Source organism: Mauremys reevesii, linkage group 3, assembly GCF_016161935.1.
Source record: "Mauremys reevesii isolate NIE-2019 linkage group 3, ASM1616193v1, whole genome shotgun sequence".
NCBI classification, from domain to species: domain Eukaryota; kingdom Metazoa; phylum Chordata; order Testudines; family Geoemydidae; genus Mauremys; species Mauremys reevesii.
Window position 1 is genome coordinate 103,421,914 of NC_052625.1, and position 20,980 is coordinate 103,442,893.

The 20,980-nt window shown below is 41.5% G+C and overlaps 1 protein-coding gene across 1 annotated transcript in view; it reads right to left on the minus strand.

The window, feature by feature from the left end:
* The window catches only part of PHACTR2 (phosphatase and actin regulator 2), a 154,134-nt gene extending 133,662 nt beyond the window's left edge, over positions 1 to 20,472 (minus strand). Inside the window, exon 1 of the mRNA XM_039529990.1 lies at positions 20,370 to 20,472. Within this exon, the coding sequence (XP_039385924.1) occupies positions 20,370 to 20,382 (13 nt within the window). The 5' untranslated portion in view covers positions 20,383 to 20,472. The remainder of the gene's footprint in view (positions 1 to 20,369) is intronic.
* Positions 20,473 to 20,980: the final 508 nt, after the last annotated feature.

Genomic DNA, 20,980 nt, shown 5'->3' on the forward strand with positions numbered 1-20,980 from the left:
CTATATGGACCAGCCCTAGTAGGGGATGAGACACACACTTTGCCAGTGGGTTTCACAAATATTTCCTGGCAGCAGGGAATTGTGAGACTCAGGAATTTGGGTTCCAGTCCAGGCTCTGGAGGGGAGTGTTCTCTAGTGGACACAGACATTTCTGCCCATTCCCCACAAGATGTCCGTTTCCTCCCTTTCTCCCCATCCCCTGGAACCTGTCCCTGTTCCAATTCCATCTCTTCCCTACCCTCGGCTCCTTGCCCCAGTCTCCTTACTGATCCAGTCCCAGCTGCCACTCCTCAGGCTTTTTGTTTCAGTCCCAGTCTCTTTGCCCAGCCAGTCCTAGTGTCCCCATCATGGCTCCTTGGATGATCTGTCTCTCCCTTCCTCCCTACAACGGCTCCCAGTCCTAATCTCCCTCTCCAGATTTTTCACTCATTCTCATTCTCCCCACAACCTCTCTCCCCCGCCCCATTCTTTGCCCCAGTCTTTCCCCAGCCACTCCTAGCTTTCCCTTAGTTACTCATCAGATTTGTCTATCTCCCTCTCACCACTCTGATTCCTAGTCCCAGTCTCTTTGTCCAACCAGTCCCAGTCTCCTCCTGCTACCACCCAGCCAACTGGCTTCAGTTCCCCGCATTTCCCTCATAAGCTCCTAGTCCAACCCTCCTCCTCACCCAGGGCTTCCAGTTTCAGCCTCTCCTCCACCTTTGGATTCCCACTCTCCTTGCCCACATAGTCCTAGTTGCAGTTTCTGTCCCACACCCTCTCCAGTCCCAGCCTCAACAGACTCCTTGTCCCAATACAGCCCTTCACCAGCTTTTGTCCCCTCTGCATTCAAATCATATGGGTCCCTCCTCCACATTGCCTGGCTGGCTGCCAGGAGCCATGGGAGAGACAGGTTTCCTACTCTCACATCCAGTGCCCAGACTACACTGCCAATAGCATCAAGAGAGTGGTTGCCCCTGTAGCCCTGGGCTAGAGCATGCTCAGTTGCTCTGTGGGCATGGCTCATGAATAGTCTGGACAGCACAAGGAGCTGTGAGAGGCTCAAGCATTCTGAGTGAGGATGGAATCTTCAGAGATTTTTGCTGCTAAAATCAAACAAGTCTCTACTGAGCACATGAAAATTGTAATTTTTCAAAGGCTGGTAACTTTGGGCATATTTTCACAGGGATGGGAAAAGACACATCCCTGACTCAAAGGCCACCAAATTTCAAGTCCTTGCTCCAAAGCATGGGGGCGCTAAAGCTGTTCAAAGAAAAGGTCGCCAAAATTTTGTAACATGGGCAAAACATTTTTTCTTCGCCTCATTCCCAGAAATGGCTAAACCATTTTGGTTAAAATTTCCCAGAGAATTTCAGACACCTGGTATGCAAAATTTCAGCCCAAATGGTTAAAGTTTGGCAAAGTTATAAGCATCTAAAACCAGGATCTTATAATGGGAAGTGTCAGGCAATCTTAACAACTGGCTGGGCTACCAGCCTCGCCTATAATTAATCTGGCTCACAGACTGAAACCAGAAAAGAATGACAGCTGTATCTGACCTTTACTACTACTAGAAATAGATCCCTTTTGAACAAACAAATAGGAAAAATGAATATAGATTCATCCTTTCAAAACACAAGTTTTAAAAATATCATTACATTAGAATATATTTTTAAAAAGCTAAACATATTGTAATGCTTAACCACACTCAGATTATTTGTACAAGCCTACTAAAGACTATAATTGAAGCAAGTTATTTTTGAATGAAAGTGAAAAGGTAGTGGAGACTGTTGCTTTTTCTTTGATCTGAGCTCTTGTCTTCAATCTTTTTTGATATGGAGCAATTACATGTAGTATGTAGCGTACTGTCAGATTATTTTCATTGTGCTCAAAGTCTTTCATGTGCTTTGTCACAGGACAAAAGAAAAGATAGAGGATATTATTTATTTCTGATACACCATTTCAGTGCAAGATTGTCATGACGTGTATCACAAGAGTTGAACATTTATCTATCTATGGTATTTATATGGGAATTATCATTATCCCCATTTTACAGATGGGGAACAGAGGCACCAAGAGATTAAGTGACTTGCCCACGGTCAACTAGGAAGTCTGTAGCAGACTAAGGAATTGAGCCTGGTTTCTTGAGTCCAAGACCAGTGCTTTTAAACCATCCATTTGATATAAAGCTTTGTACACTAGAAAGAGATGCCATTGAGGCCAAAATTCACATCTGGTTATTGAACCTAGTTCAGAGGCCCTCAGATCTGGGGTGGAGGGGGGTTCATTTTAGTATGACTTGGTGTTGGTCAAAGTTAGGCTGCAATAAAAGCAAAATTCAAATCCACATCTAGGTTTAGATTCCAGATCCTCCAAAATGCCAGGGTGCTCAGGTCCAGTGTTCTGTTCATAGCTATCTCTTCAATACCGTCACATGTTTCTAACCAAACCTTTCTCTGGCACCATGGTTCCCAAATTGTTTAGTAAGGCAACCCACCAGCTGCATAATGTCTTTTTTTGTGACCCACAAAATCATAGGACTGTGCTCTTCCCCTCTGCTTCCACCTCCTCCTCACCCTGCTGATGAGACACTGATTATGCACAGCAGCACCCTCCATCCTGGCACCCAAATCGTAATCCTGGCTCAATGCAGAGCAGAGGCGCTGGGGCATGGAGAGCAAGCCTGCCCCACATTAATCCCAAAGCAGCATCTCCTGTCCTATGGAGCTGAGCCTAGGTCTCCACTCTGGGCACTGCAATCTGATGCATTTAGAACCCAGCACCACTTGAGTTTGGCCAAGCCACCCCTCTGTCATAAAAGAGGAGTGGCAGGGCCAAATATGTGTGAGTGGTATGGTGATTCCTTGTGCCAGGTCGCAATTCCACTCGTTCAAATTTGGCCTGGCAACCCCTCTGTCATGACAGAGGGGCAGATGGGCCAAACCTGAGTAGTGCTGTGACCCCGTCAAAACTCCTGGTGCAGGGAGCCAGGCCCAGCTTCACAGGACAGGAACCACCACTGTGGGGGTGAGTGTGGAGTCACTCTCCAACCGCCTCACCCTGCTCAGGGCCTTGCCTCCACACTGGACCTGTGACCTCCATAGAAATGTCACACGATCCACCACTGGGTGGAAACACTGCCCAAGCAGCTTAGGGGTGTTTGGAGCCAAGGTTTGTTTTGAATGCATTTCTAAATTAAAATTTTAATTTAAAAAATCCTAAATTGCATTAGTCTTCTCTTATGCACTCTAGAGTGTTATGGTGTGGAGTTAATGTAATTGAGAAAAGAAATCATACAGTAGACGAAATGATTAGTTGTACAAAGCGTAGGGGTTTTGGTTTGAAAGGAAGCCTTCAAACCTTTACATAGTTTTGCTAAGCTTGTATTCTCACTCCTTGAGCCTTGCTTTACATGTAAGGTTTCAATTAACCTAAAAATAAAAACTAAGCTCATTGTAAACTGTCAGATTTTGCCTGGTCTGAAGTGAAAACTACATATAACCACAGTGCATAGATGCAAATAGTCACATCTATATGAAACAACTGAGGTATCATTTGCACCTGTATGTAGAGAGCACCAAGCGCCAGAGCAGCATCAGTAACTGGCATATTTAATAGCTAGATTTTCAGTGAATAAGCAGTGCTCAGTAGGTAAGTCACTGAAGAGATTTACAGCCCACCGGTTAGATTGCAGCCCTGTGTAACTTCCAGCTACAATGTCAAGCTGACATCTAAAATGAAAATGTGGATGTTTGACTTCAGCAACTCTGGAATAATGCCAGGACCTCCGCCCTCCTTTGGCATAAATGGAGATAAATCATTTAACTGGCTCTGGGTTACCCATCACCAGACCCACTTGTTGTTATTATTTATCTCAAAAAAGAACATGAGCTGCTCTATCATACATGAACCACAGCTAGCACTGAGTCCATACTGATAGAACAGAACTGAGCATCTCTCTTTTAGCTAGACACACACAAACGCACTCCAAAATGCAGTACAGTGGGCAGTATTTTCACAAGGCTCTCTCATCCTGAGGAGATAACCAAGTTTTACATGTACCAGTGTGACCAAAAGGCAGCAATTTGGGCAGACTGAGTTAGCTACACTATCAGAAAGAAGTTTGAGCTCTGGATGTTGAGACACCCGTCTCTGAGCAGTCTGGTTTAACTTGTATGGCAGTATTTGTCCCTGATAGTACCCAATAGTCAACTGGAATTTTCCAAACCCAAATATGTTCCTAACCATCCCTTTCCAAGAGCGTATTTGCATGTTTGTGCAATTGTTCCCAACAACACCCATCTACTGAGGAGATCACTACACTATCTAGTCATAAAATGAGAGAAATGGACTATTTCTTGTAAACAAAATACTTGTCAATTTTCTCCCTCATAGGATTATTGTAGTTAGAGAGGCAAAGATTAATAAATTCCAAGGTCATCTAGTCTGATGTCCTGCATAACACAGGCACATAGGACTTCCCTGAATTAATTCCTGCTTGAAAACTAATAGCTGTGGTTGAACTAGACCACTGCTTTTAGAAAAATATCTAATTTTGATTTAAAAATGTCCAGTGATTGAGACTACACCCCCACCTTTGGTAAATTGCATCTTATTTCTAGTCTACATTTGTTCAGCTTCAACTTTCAACCACTAGACAGTTGTTACACATTTGCCTACTAATTGGAGAGCCCTTTATCATCAAATTTCTATTTTGCATGTAGATTCTTAGAGACTGTTATCAAGTCATCCCTTAGCCGTCTCTTTGATAAGCTAAATAAGCACTATAAGGCATGTTTCTCAATCCTTTTATTATTCTTGTGGCCATGGACAGTGGCCCCACCTTCGGGGATGCTAGCCTACCGGCTCCACCTCTTCCTCCCGAGGCCTCGCCCCCCCCCGAATCCCCTCTTCCCCCACAGCCAGAGCCCCAAGCCCCCCCCGGCCCAAGCTGAGCCAGCCGGTCAGCCCCAGCTGTGCTGACCTGCCCTGGGCCAGCCCCAGCCACCCCAGGTGTACTGGCCTGAGCTGCCCCAGCTGGCCCGACCCTGGCTGGCTTGCTCAACCCCCAAGCTGCCCCAAACCCCACCGGCTGGCTCAACCTCCAATCTGCCCCGAGTCATGCCGGCTGGCCCGACCTCCATCAGCCAGCCCGAGTTGCTGTGGGCCATCGGCCTGACCCCCAGCCCAACCCACGGTGCCCCTGTCTGCCCCATCCCCTGGCTGCTGGCTGAGCTCCATGTTGCGGCTGGAGCTGAGCCCCCAGCCCACCAGCTTTAGGGATGGGGGTGTGGAGGAAGCGCAGGAGAGCATGGGTGGGGCCACAGCTGTGGCCAGGGAAAGCTTAGCCTTCCCCGGCCTGATACCCGCGACCCTGCTTGTGGCTCTTCTCTGAACCCTCTCCAGTTCTCCCAACATCCTTCTTGAAGTGTGGCCTCCAGAACTAGACATTATTTTCCAGTAGTGGTCATACCAGTGCCAAATATAGAAGTGACATAACCTCCCTACTCCTATTTGAGTTTCCCCTGTTTATACATCTGTGATGCTTCCGAGGAGTACCCAGGGGCTATCAGGCACCTTGCTACCACCTGCCCTGATTGTGAGGAAGCCTTGTCTGTGCCTCCCGTGAGTCAGCTCCCCAACTCCATCAGCCATGGGAAACACAAGCACTGCCCTCTAGGCCTCGCAGTCCCTGCTGTTAGTCTACATGTTAGCAATTGACATATTCCAACCTTTGAGCTCTCCGAGCAGCTCCCTGCACTTTCCAGCCCCTGGTCCACTGGACCCTCGCAGTATTCACAGATCTGCAGCTTCCAAAGAAACAGTACAACTCAGCTTACCAGTTCCACCTCTGATCAGTGCTCCACTTAACACACAGCACTTAACAGAGAGTTTCAAGTAGTAGCAAGTAGAAGTATTGGAAACAAATGATTACATAAAAATAAAATCATAACACACATTCAAGACACTTGATTTAATTAACAAGATATTCTCATGTACAGAATATTGCTCACCCAAAATCCTTGCTGCTCCATACAGCCAGGCTAGCTGTGACCCTGTTTACATGAAGCAAGCATGCAGTCAGTTTGCGTCCTAGGTGAAGGACCCAGGCTTAGTTTGCAAAAAAGCAGACATTGTGAGGCATAATACAAATTACACAAATGGCCAAATAAGGAAATAGGTGCCTTATCCGCCTTAACTCCAAGACCTTAAGATCATAATTTTAAAGATAGATACATAACTCCTTAATTATTATCCATCCATACATTTTGCAATGATTATCATAACCAGCAGGCAACTGGCTCTTGGTAGAAACCTCAAATATTACCCTGGATCAGATATCTACATAATAGTTCACCAGAGGGTATCCCCATACAACCCTACGCACCCCCAGTACTAATTACCGACTGTGACTCCTAAGTCTACTTTGGAGTCACTGCTTCCCAGCATAGAGTCCCCCATCCTGTAAAGATGGCCTACCTTCTTTGTTCCTAGATGTATAGCTATACATTTGGCTGTATTAAATGCATATTGTTTGTTTGTGCCCAGCTTACCAGGCAGTCCCGATCAATCTGTATTAGTGACCTGTCCTCTTCATTATTTACTACTCCTTCAATCTTTGTGCCATCCGCAAACGTCATCAGTGATAATTTTATGTTTTCTTCCAGCTCATTGATAAAAAGTGTTAAACAGTGTAGGGCCAAGAACCAATCCCTACAAGACCCCACTAGAAACTGCACCCACTCAATGATGATTCCCCAGTTACAATTACCTTTTGAACCTATGAGTTAGCCTGTTTATAATCTGTTAAATGAGCATCACATTGATTTTGAATCTTTCTAATTTCTTAATCAAAATGTCATGCAGTACCAAGTTAAACTCCTTACAGAAGTCTAAGGGTATTACAGCTACATGATTACCTTTAAAAGCAGCAAAGAATCCTGTGGCACCTTATAGACTAACAGATGTTTTGCAGCATGAGCTTTCGTGGCTGAATACCCACTTCGTCGGATGCAAACGACCAAGTGGGTATTCACCCACGAAAGCTCATGCTGCAAAACGTCTGTTAGTCTATAAGGTGCCACAGGGCTCTTTGCTGCTTTTACAGATCCAGACTAACACGGCTACCCCTCTGATATATGATTACCTTTATCAATCAAACTTGTAATCTCATAAAAATTATATCAAGTTTGATCTATTTCCCATAAACCCATGTTGATTGGCATTAACTGTATTACTGTCCTTGAATTCCTGTATCAGCTGTTCCACTATTTTGCCTAGAATCAATGTCAGGCTGAGAGACCTATAATTACCCAGCTCATTCTGTTTATCTGTAAGGTCTCAGACCCAGGCCTGGGAGTCCCCGGAAAACTGCCCTATGCTGGCTTCCACCCACTGGCTACTGAAATTAGGGGGGCTGAGAAGCTACTAGGGCTATAACCTTAGCCAAGGCACTACGCACAGGAGCTCTGATTGGAGGATTGCCTGGTTCCACCAATTGGTCCAACTATGCTATTTAAGCCAGGAGGAGGAACAGAAAGTTTGTCTGGGCAACAAAGTGGTTTCCTGTTGTAGCTGTATTGGACCTTGCTTGTGCCTATTCCCTGCACTCAACCCTGTTCCTGCTCTGCTCCTGGCTCCTGCCTTTGCTCCTGCTCCTGCTCTGTGCTTGATCCTTCCCTCTCCTCCTGGCCACCAGTCCTGGCACCAACTCTGGCCTCCAGCTTCTGACTCTGGCATTTGGCATCTGACTTTGGCTTTGACCCTGAGCTTTGATTCCTGGTTCTGACTCTGGCTTGACCCCTGGTTCTGGTAATGGGCAGTGGACTCTTGTGCTGACCCTTGGCTTCGTTCTTCAACCTGGATTCCTGCTCTGCCCACTAGACCTGACTCCTGCTCTGACTACTAGACCTGACCGCCTACATCCTGGTCCATTACGTTACCCTTTTAAAATATTGGGACAAGGTAGATCAGTGTCTATCCTCCTGCAAGAGCAGGAAATTGTCCACTGGGCATGCAGTTCTCTCACAAGCAGGAAAAAACCATCACATCACATTCTCTGTACAGTTAGCTTCATGAACGGAATTATTCTGAGGATAGAGAAGCTAATTTCACTCTCCTCCACCCATGGACAGAGTGCAGGAGAGCTTTGCTACCCTTCTGCAGCTGCTGCCTCAGTCTCTGGGTTAGCATAGGGTTAGTAGCTCTACATGGGGTTTGTGGCCATTGGAACTGCTTAATCATGGACTTAGTGGCCAACTGTCCACAGCTCCCTTGGACAGCATTCCCTTCACTCCCACCTCTCTGTACCTTAGCATGAAGCCTAGCATGCAGAGGATGTAAAGTACCTCTGTGCCACGGCTGCCCAGCACTCTGTGCAGCAGCAACACCACACTCCCTGCCTTCCAGAGCCCCTATGCTCTGGGTGAATGTCACTCAGAGAGAAGAATCCTTCCTATTCTGAAGAGTGCTATGAAATAGTTCAGGAAATGCTGTTCGTAACATATTCATAATACTCCTGAAATCTAAGAATGCTAAACTATGTACGACAGATCTCCATGTATCCGCATGTGAATAATATAAAGAGAAGTGGTTGGTTTTGTAGGGGAACTCATACGTATAGTTGTAATTTAATGTCCACTAAAATAGGAAGAAAAAAACTTGGGGGGAGGGAAGATCAGAAAGGTGTGTGTGTTTGAGGGAGGTAAAATCCAGGGCTTGTCAATCGTTGCCCTGCCTCACTCAATTATCTGAAATTATCAGTGAGCCCTATTCTCAGTTATCCTAAGACATGTTTACATCACTGTGGTAGATGCTTTAAATTTACACCCATCTTAAAGCACTTTTACACTGCTTGAGCAGGGCCTGATATGTTACCTAATTTTAGTTTTCCCTTTATAGTAAACACAGTATACCCAAACTGTGCAGTAAATCAGGATTGCTATATTTTTGGACAATGTTTTCTTTGGGGCAAATTCTGAACCCATACCTGGATCCAAACAACTGGATGGGTGGGACAAATTGTGGAAACAGATGAGTAGCAGCAATCCTCTTCCTAGGCTGCAGTATCTCTCCACAGAGGCTATTTCAGCTCAGTGGCTGAAGTAGCCACCATGGCACTTACCTAACCCTTCCTGGGGTGAGGATACACATAGGAGCATGTCTTCCAGCTCCACCATTACTCCAGCAATCCACTGAGCATTGCTAATGTGCACCCCACCCCATGGGTGTCATGAGGGGGGGCACTGGAAGGCACTGCCCTCCCCAAACTGCAAGCTTCAGGCAGGCGTGGAATTCTCCTCCCCACCATGCCCAGCCTGATTAGCCTGACTGGAACTCCCCCCGCAAATATAAAAGTCAAACTACACCTATGCCCCACATCTATGTCCAGCTACCCCCTTATCCGGTAGTACTGCATCACTTCCACCTCCAAAGGGAGAGCCTGTGTTGTATTTGGAAAATTCCCAATAACCCCAATGGATAATGAATATTTTAATTCCTTTTCAGCAGTCAGTTAGAGGGGTATTTTTTTGGTATCCAGACCACTTTGGGTGCTTTTAATTAGGGTGACCAGATGTTCTGATTTTATAGGGACAGTTCCGATTTTTGGGTCTTTTTCTTATATAGGCTACTATTACCCCCTACTCCCTGTCCCTATTTTTCACATTTGCTGTCTTGTCACCCTAGCTTTTAATTAGGTTGTACAATTCTTCAAGCTATTTCCCGTTAAGTGTAATAATAGCACAGATAACACTTCAGATTTAATGTGAACATTAGCTTTTCTACTATTAATTCCTAATTTATTATCCGAACCCTCCTTTTCATTGGATGGCATACAATGCTACGTTTGCTTCTATCCCCTATGTTATTTCCCTGTTGAGCTTCTCCCACCCACCTATTTTGGAAGCACCTTAAAAAAATAAACAAGTCTCCTGGGCAGACTGTCAGAAAACTCATTTCAGTATTCTTCAGAAACTGCAGTGTGCAATCAGTTTTAAGATGATGCAATTGCACGCTGATCTGTTTTTCCTTCCTGTGTGCATTCAAAAAAGAAAGCAATATTTATTGGTGGGCAACTTCCTAAAATTATTAGGTGACAGTTATATAGCATCTTTCATACCAATGCACCTTACAAGTTAATTATATGTTATATTACATATGTCCAGAGTTATTTATTGCTTGTGTGCATTTTTAAAATGCATCAGCAAAAACAGATCCATACACATCTGCTTAATTTAAAACTTACATATATAGCTTTTATAGCTGGTCAAGAGCTGCTCAAAAACAGAGACATGAAGGTTCTAATCCTGTATGGTACCAAGGGACTCTCTGAGATGCTGAGTGCTGTCAGCTCCCACTCATTCAGGGAAAGGAGCTCAGCAGTTTGGAAGAGGCACCAGCACCTTGCACAATTGGGCTGTAAGAGACTTTCTTAAAGTCACATAGGAAGTCTATAGCAGAGACAGTATTAGAATCCACATTTCCCGATTCCCAGTCTTGTGCTTCCACTACAAAACCATTCTTGTTTTCATGTACTGCATTACTGTTGTAGTTACACATTTGAAGCCATCTAGCCACACCAGAAAACCAGACATGTTTTATCTACCTGAAGGCACTATACTAAACCTTCAAGATTTGCTGGTAAAGAACATATTTATCCAGTACAAAAATCCTATAATGTGTACACAGCATTATGACTGACAAAACCAGGGAATTTGAAGGTTACTTACCATCCTTACTGTATGATACTGCTCTAGTTATTTCACAATGTCTCAGTTTAAGGATAGCACACTGGCCCGAATTTTAAATTGCTTGGCTTTTGACAGTTTGCGTCACAGCATTAATGTTAAACAGTTTTTTTTAAACTTCCTTCATGAAAGCTTTGCTGATCATGTAATGCTTGACAAAGCAGAATAGCTCCATTAGAATTATGATTTATTGTAAATATGGAAGTATTAAGAATGACTATTCTAGATCTTAAAATTGCATGGAAAAATCCATTGAATAACAAATTATGTGAGCTGTCATATTTATCAAAGCTCAATAGCTCTATCATATGCATTTCTTTTTAAAATGCCAAAAGCAATTAAACCACACCACATCTGCTTGCCAAATTTCACTTGAAATTAGACAGTCTAGTGTCTCATGTCACTTATTTTAATATTAAAAAATAGAAACAAAGAAAAGAGGCAGGAGAAAAAGGAAGAGTATACAACAAAGCCAACTACATACAAAGTAGCCAAGACAGACAAAAGCAAATAAATATTACACAAAGTTTACATTGCATACTAAATAGCATTCACACAGCCTTTATGCATTAGCAAATTTTTCATTTGAAGTTAAGGAGCTGATTCAGCAAAGCATCTAAGCACATGACTAATCTTAAGCATGCAATTGTTTTTCTGAATTGGGCTCTAAATGAGTAAAGGCCAATGCTAGAGCAACATCAGCATTCCTCAGGCTTGACGTAATCAAATATTTTCATTTCTTCAAATCTCAAAGCTGGTTTCCACACAAGAATTTATATCCAAACGCCTTCTGAATCAAGCCCCGGTGAGGAAGTTACATGGTGTCTGTGAGTAAGTGGTAGATTTGAGCTAGAACAAATCCAGATTGTGACTTTTTTAACTGTGGAAGTACTAGCTGCTGCCATGTTTGAATCTAAGTTGCACTGTGCAAGGGTTCTCAAACTTTCTGGACCAAATCTTAAAAAAGAGATTCTTTCATAAACTGTATCCACCTCCCTTTTATGATGGCAGAATATGCCCTGTGGATATTGCTACACAAAGACATGAATTTAAAGATATTTTACTGCATAGTAAATCAGGAAATAAGTGGAGAAGTTACAGGTGTGTTGGCAAAAAAATATGCAGCATGGTTCAACTCCCTCTTATAGGCAAGTAGACAAAAGCATTTATGCTGGCCTTTATCTTTTGTTAATCAGATTCCATCAGGTCCCCAACAAACTTACCTTGCTTGGACCAAACATTCCTTGGCAGCCCAGACTTCCCATGTAGGGGCTGCTATGCATAAAATAATTCATTCTGGCTTTCAAATTTTTGTAGTCTTCCTGTGAGAAGCTCCTCACTCTACTAGTGCCACCCTCACAAGGTTCTTGGAGAGGGCAGCTTTGTGCTCGTTTCTACCAATGGTAGATTCCATCCACCAGCATCTGTAGAAGACATCTGGCATGTTATGGTGGTGGTACTGTAGAACCTGCCAGTTTTAACTAGAGATGGTTATCCATTATCTAACCCTTGTGCTCCGGGTGACCTGATGGCATTCTCATACTACCCAAAGTATTGTCTATATACTCCATATAACGTCAAACTTACCACCTTCCTAGGGTTTGGCTTTACTGGGCACTCAGATAATTTAAAAGATTATGAACCTCGGCCTAAGTGTTCTCTCCAAGCCTGGCAGTTTTAAAGTTTTTCTGCTGAACCTCCCTTTCTTTGTCCCTAGTTCCTTCTCATGCTCATGTCTTATGTCCTGGTAAGTTACCAAGTCACACCAGCCCCAAGTCAGCAGAAGTGACTCAGCAGTTTTATGCAATGTTCTAGGATGGTGGCTCAAGAGAACATTCCTGCATCCCTATACTATTTTATGTTCAACTCCAATTACACTTTAAGAAAAAGTCTCATACTTGCATATATAACTTTTTATAATTAAAAAGAACAAACCCATTAACAAACGAAGAAATTCTTGTGTAAAAGTCCAAACAATCCAGACTATCCACTTTTACACCCCACAGCAAGCCTGGGCAAGTAACACCATGATCATCAAACTTTCCTAAAAGATTCACAGCTAGACAATGAACAATGACAAAAACAACTATATGTTGGAGTCTCACTATCAGCTACCTGCTCTTTGGTCACATGATTTTGTTTCTTCCCCTGTGGCTAACTTCCTGCCTCCATAATTTCCTGCCTTGAAATACCCCAGAGTATGATACAGTTTTCTTGGAGGAAGATTTTGGGCTGATGCTACTTTTAGTATAGTCTCCTTCGCCCTGTGCCTAAAGTGCTGTGCTCCGACTTCAGTGGTTCTGTGGTTGCTAGAAATTTAAAAGGAACAATAAATGTAGAGGGTTTACTTTTTTTGCTATTCCCATACATAAAACCAAACATAACACAAAAGGGAAGTTGTGATCATTATACAGAAAACAGAACAACCAGGCAATTACAGTCACCTGCCATCTTGGGACACTGCATATTTCCATCTGGTTTTTAAAGCATGGCTTCAGTACCCTTGTGGCTATCATATGTCATCTTAGCATGTCTATAAGTTTCTTGTCAGAAAATGAAATGAGAGCCTTTTTTAGGTCACCATTTACAACATGCCACTTCTCTGTATTAGCCAGAGCTGATGGTTCCTGTAGCTCTCGATACTGTGCTGCAGGTACTAGGGCAGTAGCTTGAGATACAATACTGTGGGCTCATATCAACACAATGCTGCAGCCTCCCCGCCATGAGCCAATAGCTCTTTCATAGAATGCATGGATGTGGAGTGGAATGAGCTGCTTTCGGGTGCATTTTTCTCACCGTCCATTAAAAGCAATCAAGGGAAGGAGCAGGTTTAGATCATTGAACCTCAGCATGACCAAGGTTACCTGACAACTCAGTCTCAACCTTAGGTAGCTTTATCAGGAAGGGGCACACCTCTCACAGATAACTGAGCTGGTTGCTGGGATAAGAATCAAGTTCTCCTGGCCTGGTCTCTGGAGACACTGCTGTAATCTGCTTCAGGAAGTTTTGGTAAAGAGGCAGAATGGTCAGGGCACTGGACTGAGTCCCTGGAGAGATCAGGTCTGCCCCAACTTGCTGGGTGACTTCAGGCAAGTCACATCACCGGTTTCCCCTCCCAGCTTTTGGATGAAATTTTAGCCCCAGTGAAATCGATGTCAAAACATCCAATGACTTTAATGAAACCAGAGTTTCACCATTTATTAGTCTTGTGACACTAAGCAGAAGGTGATTAACAAGGCAACAGGAAAGAAGGGATAAATGTATTTAAAATATGATTGCACAGTGATAATTCAAGGTGACCATCAACCAAAGAACTATGAATAGAGTACAGCAAAGAAGCAAGTGGTATTAGGTTAAAATAATATTTCCCCCCATATCAATTCAGTGCAGAGCATTACTTTACATACAAGCAGACTGAGCAACTGTCCTCTCTTAACATATTCTACTCTTTGATTAGAGATAGAAGCAAGGAAAAAAGGACAGACAGTAATGAGAGATTGCATAATGTCATCTTCATGGATGAAGAAACAGTGAAAGTGGATTACCATGGCAATATGTGTTTCTGGAACGCCTGTATTTAGCACCTGAAGCCACAAAGTTACCTGTCTGGGAACCATTTCAACAATGGAGAATGGCCCCATGGTTATTTTGGAAGATGCAGCATGGCTTTATATACTTCCCATTAAATCTTATAGTACTTGTTTTGCAACTGTGCAACTACTGTACTATCATTTCATGCGACATGGACCAATAATCCCTTTTGTTTTAAAGCAGAATGCTGGAAGAAGTGGTACCATTCCTGATGAAGTTTAATCCTCCCAGATGTTTTTCCAGTGTGATGGTGTCATGTACATTCTGTTCCAGTTGCTAGGTAAAGGGCTATATTTACAACAAGTATTATTCTAATCAAAATACAATAAATGAGAGATTTAATTTTCTTGCAGACAGTGACCCAACGATGGGAGCTTCTTTCACCGAGAACTATGAGTGCAAACAGCTCCTAATGATGTATTTTGGTACAAATTAAAATATACAGAAGATAAGAATGTTGATCACTGCTTTGCAATGTGCTGTCTACTTACAATCTCTTTTTTGATCTACAGGTAACTGGATATGAACCCAATAGAGCTAATGTGGCATCATCATAGCCCCATTATATATAGGCAGAGGCTAAAGTCAGCAAAAAAGGGGGAACTGAAGGTCATTCAGAGAACATCGCCACACTGCTGAAAAATGTAAGAGACACAGAAGTCATCTGGCCATATCAGAGAGAAAATAAGTTGCCAGCAGGATGTAGCATTGATTTTGTTGCTGGACATTAGAGGTGTCACAGAATTTCAACTGAGACAATGGCTTTTGTTACAACATGAAAGCTAGTCATCCCACTCCACAACCATGCATTCTATGAAAATCTCAACTTTCGTAAGGCATTGGATACTGTCTCACATGACCTTCTCAAACAAACTAGAGAAATACAACTGGTTGGAAAACTGTACTGAAAGTAGTTTATCAATGGTTCAGTCAAGCTGGAAGGCCATATCATGTGGGGTCCCACAGGGATCTGTCCTGGGTTCAGAGTACACATATAAAGTTTGCGGACTATACCAAGCTGGGAGGAATTGCAGCACTTTGGAGGACAGGATTAGAAATCAAAATGATTCTGACAAACTGAAGAAATAGTCTAAAATAAATAGGATGAAATTCAATTAGGATAAATGTGAAGTTCTATACTTAGGATGGAATAATCAATTGCACAAATACAAAACAGAAAATGACTGCCTAGGAAGGAGTACTGCAAAAAGGGATCTGGGGCTTGTAGTGGATTAGAAACTAAATATGAGTCAACAATATAATATTGTTGAAAAAAAACCCATCACTTTGGGATGTATTAGCAGGAGTGTTGTAAGCAAGACATGAGAAGTAATTTTTCACTCTACTCAGCACTGATAAGGCCTTAGCTAGAGTACTGTGTCTAGTTCTGGGCACCACACTTCAGGAAAGAGATGGACAAACTGGAGAAAGTCCAGAAGAGAGCAACAGAATGACTAAAGGTCTAGAAAACATGACCTGTGTGGAAAGGTTGAAAAATTGGGTTTGGTAAGCCTGGAGAAGAGAAGAGTGAGGTGGTACAGGAAAACTATCTTCAAGTATGGAAACGGTTGTTATAAAGAGGAGGGTGTTAAATTGTTCTCCTTAACCACTGAGAACACTATGTGTGTGTGTGTGTGTGTGTGTGTGTGTGTGTGTGTGTGTGTGTGTGTGTGTGTGTGTGTAAGGAATAAGTAGTAATAGGAATAAGTAGTCAAACAACTTTGTTTACTTTTATCTTCTGCTTTATTATTATATTTACAATAAATGTGGCATCTTTGCCTTATCCCTCTTAATAAGATCCTGCTGGTTTTTATTATATTGGTATAACAACCTACCAAGGTCCCTTCCAGTCCTACATTTCTATGATTCTGGGGTTCCAATCTGAAGCACAGACAGGATATTAACCAGGATAAAGCCTTGAATATCCAAGAATCTCAACACCTGTATGACAGGCAAGTATTATTCTAATCTTACAAATTGGTAAACTGAGCCATAGAAAGACTGAAAAAAGGCACTTGCACCCAGGGTCAAACGGGGAGACGGTGGCAAATTCAGGAACAGAATCTGAGTTCCATTGCTTTAATCACCTGAATACACATCTTCCTTAAATCTTAAAGAAAATGTATACTTTTATGTTAATATATAACATCCTATATTTAATGTAGAAATGTTGCTTGAGTTTGAGACATTCAGTTAATATTACTCTTAAAAATGATAAAGTATCAGTTTAGGGGCCAAATCTTGACCAGGTCAGGGTTTGGCCCCAGTTATATGCTTCGTATTGACTTTGTGGAAAATAAATTAACAAATGCATCAAAAGCAAAATGAATTAAGTTTGGCAAATTTCTACTCTCCTTCAGCCTTCCTCTTTACAGTAGGGGTATATTGGAAAAACAAATTAAAATTAATGCTTTAAACCAAGTCTGCAACACTATTTCAGGATTTCCATAAATAGTCATTAAAGATCACTATTCTACAAGACTGAAAAATGTTTACCGCTGGTGAAATATTGAATCTAATGTTCAGTTAGACAGTCCTCAAAAATGCTATGGCATTCAGTGTACATGTCTTGCATTTCCTTTAAAAGAGACAATTTAATGCAAGGCATGGCCCTCTGCTGGAACTACCCCCACAGTGGCACTATGCAGTCACTCATCCCAGTATAAATACCTCAAGATCTTCCAACATTTCTGGCTAAAGTGGCAGCCAATGGTCTAATGCAAGTGAGAATATTGCTTGAATGCTACTTGTCTGCTTTGCTGTAGACTTCCTATCCTGGAATAATATAACCGTTTGACACCTGCGGGGGAAGGGATAAGGCTGGTCTTACATATTTTTAAAGAAAGTCCAGGAATTGCTGTGTTTCCTCAGCCTCTCTCCTCCTGCTATCACAATGCTCCTGCTGTTTTTATAACCTCCCCATTAGTCTCCTATCAGTTTTTTCTCTGTGTCTTCCATCTTTTTATTTCTTTAAAATGTGCTTTATTGCCACCATTCCTGACCCCAGCCACCAAGCAAGCAACACAGGCGCCATGATGACTGTACAGTTTACATGCTGTAGGATTGGCTGTGGGAAGGGAGAAGAGAGATAGCTATTATATAGCCTTTTCAAACATATACACTGGTAGCTGTAATTCAAAAGAAAACACCACTGAATGCCTCCAGCTATAACTACAGATATAACAACTATTACCAAAACAGGTGCCAAACATTGCTGGAACTACCCTGACACTCCATACACTATTTAATGAATATTTTATTCTTATTCCAGGAAAGGCTTTTAAAAGAATATAGGAGACAACAATTATGCAGAGCTGTCTCACTAACGGAGAGAGCAAGAATGTAAGCTCTAACATGAAACTGAAAGATGGACACTTTTCACAAGAGCATTGTTTCTTAAATCTACAACATAGGATGGACTGAAACTGCAAAAAGTGCATACTGCTGACCCAAAAACAACAGTGGCCATATTCAAAACCATATTTGCCTAGCAAAGTATTCTGGTGTTGGCACACTGTTTGACTGATAAATTACAGAGCTATATATCGGTTATGCAGAGCAGTAGTTGGAGTTCTGCCTAACAATTATCCGTAGTCTGACTCTGAAAGTCTATTTGGCAGAAGGATGAATTTGATAACAAAGGCCTGATTCACTGACACTGATAACCAAATTGGTATTTCCAGCACTCAATGGTTAAAACCAGCAGCTGTGCATAAGACTCTATAATTCTATAATGCCAGAAATAGCATCGACTCAGGAAATATTCAGGCAGGTACCCAATGTGTCTCTATCATTATCTTGTTTATATATAAAATGAAAAACTACCAAAGTACAAGTTAATTACGCATTCTGGTTTACAGCTATTTTAGACCTTACAGATATTTTAGACCTTACAGTTGTGTCAGCAGTTATACTCTGAAGTTAAATATGAATTCTGAGATATAGGCTGAAGTCAATTTGCAAAAGGACGCCCAAATCCAATCAAAAGACAATAGGCATTGGGTGCACAGCTCTCCTTTAGCTCCTTTGAAAGCTATTATACATTTACATGTCCAAGCAGACACATATTCCTGGAAAAAGGTCCCTAGTTTACAAGTGTAACTGAAGCTCATTTAAGGCTCAGTTCTGCACAACTGAAGTCAATGAGAATTTTGCTATTGACTGCAATGAAAGCAGAATTAAGGCCTTACCCATTACCGTGAGGCTCTTCACAATATTTCATTTGATCTTTTTATCTAATTCTTAAGTCACCATTCAAAGGTACAATCATACAGTTTATCTGTCAGTCTACGTTTCTGAAAGAGAGATTACCATTCACATTTTTGAGGATTGATGATCATATCAGCAATATGGGACATACTGATACTGGCTGGTTAAAGTTATGCAGAGAACAATGTCCTATTTATTTTTAATTCCAAAATGCTGCTGATTGCAAAGCAATGAGGAATCAGAACTTGAAATCTTCCTAAGGCAAAAAGGAAACAATGCAGGAAAAACTGTTTCTATGGTTTTCAGATATTAGCCTTTCTCCTCTCCCCCAAATGGCCTTTAAAGTAAGTATGACTCATTCTAGAAAAGGCTCTTACAGATGGATTAAAGTGATAGCTCGGTCAGGATTTCAATAATATTAATTGTTGGTGGTGGAGAGTTTAAAACCAGGAGAAATTAGCAGTTTGTGGTATCTCTCACCTACAGGCATTCTATACTGTAATAAGGGAATCCTCTTACCTGACTGGAAAACTCTGCCTAGTCATGGAATATCAAGCATATGTCATTGTCTTTTATTCCAGATCTATTGAGTATAGTTAAAAAGACAGCCAACATGGTGAGTGCAAAGAGTTCCCCCAAATCTCTCATCTATCTTATTTAATAAAAGCAAATGTTAAACTTGCGCCACATCAGTTTAGGAGTTCACTGGTATTGTAAAGGACCATACATTGTCAGTAGTACTAACATTTTAATCTCTGGTAGTACTTTTTGTTTATCTTAAGAACAGGATTTCACAGAAATCAAAGCAAGTTTTTCTAACCTGCTTATCCACAAACTCAATCAAGGTACATGAGAGATTAATTTGGCCACTACAGTTTAAAGGCACAAACAAAAGTACACTCTTATTATAAAAATAAAATACAGTAGTATTGTCTTGTAGTATCTTCTTTCAATTGTACTGTATAAAAGTCTGTATATACACAGTATATAGTGAGTCATGTTTTTAAGTCCTGAGCAAACCAAATGATTTAAGCCAGGTGCAATGACAGTGATAATTCTGTATCTTACTTTATTTTTTGCTGGTACAATAAAACAATGAGCAACAGACATGTGCAAGTTGCACTGCAGTTAAAGCAATATGTGAAATGTTCATCACAAAGAGTTGTCTTTTTGCACTGATCGATATAACCATCAAAAAGTGAAATGCAAATACTCTGTTTCTCAGAATAAGTAAAGCTATTATTGGGTTTACCTCCTTAGAAACCTGGAGATGCATTATTTGGCATTACAATGAATGCTCTAAAGATGAAACATCAAAGGAAACAGAAAAAAGTGCAAATATATTCAGTGTTTTATCTTCTAATTGATTAAAGTTTTTTTACATAAAAGAAAAGCCATCTTAAAATAATAAGTACATGTGATGAGTATGAATGTTAATGCTATTTCAGTTTGCTCTGTTAATTACCTATACAGACCTTTTGCCATCTGTCAGATATTTTTCTAGTTAACTGTATGCATTTTTCCCTCCTCTAATGTGGTATAACGAGATCAAAGTCCACACTTCCTGCAGACAGATTCTGAAATAATACTGAAGTCCCTAAAAGATGAATTTTCAATTACAGTTTATATTCACATTTCGAAAAACCCCAAACTTCAGCAGACTATTAAAGGGTTAAATGAGCATGTCACATTTTACACAATAGAAATTCAGTTTAATAAACATAACATTTTTAATAGCAGAACTGCAAATAGCAGAATAGCAAACAGCCTGCAGCAAATGAGACAGGATACAAATGAACCCTTAGAGCAGCTAAGAATTAAGATCCGTTTTCTTTCACTTACCAGCATTATCCATTTTTTCCGCACCCTCCAGCACTCAAGAAGCAGAGTTCTATAGAAAAGCAGCCGGTGCTGCTCTTTTTCTCTCTAATGAAGCTCACTGCCCTTCTCCTGATTATTAGACCTTGCTGGCAGTCAGAGCATACTTCATGCACTGACTGCAGTAGACACCACCAGGAAATTTATATCTCCAAGGATGACAAACAGCCATTAGCTCCATTATAGGCTGATTAAGACTGTGTGAGCCTATCAAATCCCCCCTGGATTTTCACCTCTCCCGGGGAGAAAACAAAAAAACCCTCCAACTATGTAATATTGAATACACATTTTTGCAAAGTAGAAAAAATGTTGTTTTAATGAGGAAGTGTTTAAAAGGTGGGGAGGCAAAACTCTAAAGAAAAAGATGTAGATAACAGACTGGAATGAGCCTACATTATAAATGGCAAAAGTTTTGATTCTGGGAGGGTGGAGGGTGGGGAAAGGCAGCCTTTTTGCTAAGGCATTTTAGCTTTGAGAAAAATGTATCACTGAAAGAGGTTACATTTGCTGCAGTCATTAATTCTGGCTATGCGTTAAATCCTACAACTTCTATTACTGATGTCCCATATTGTTTA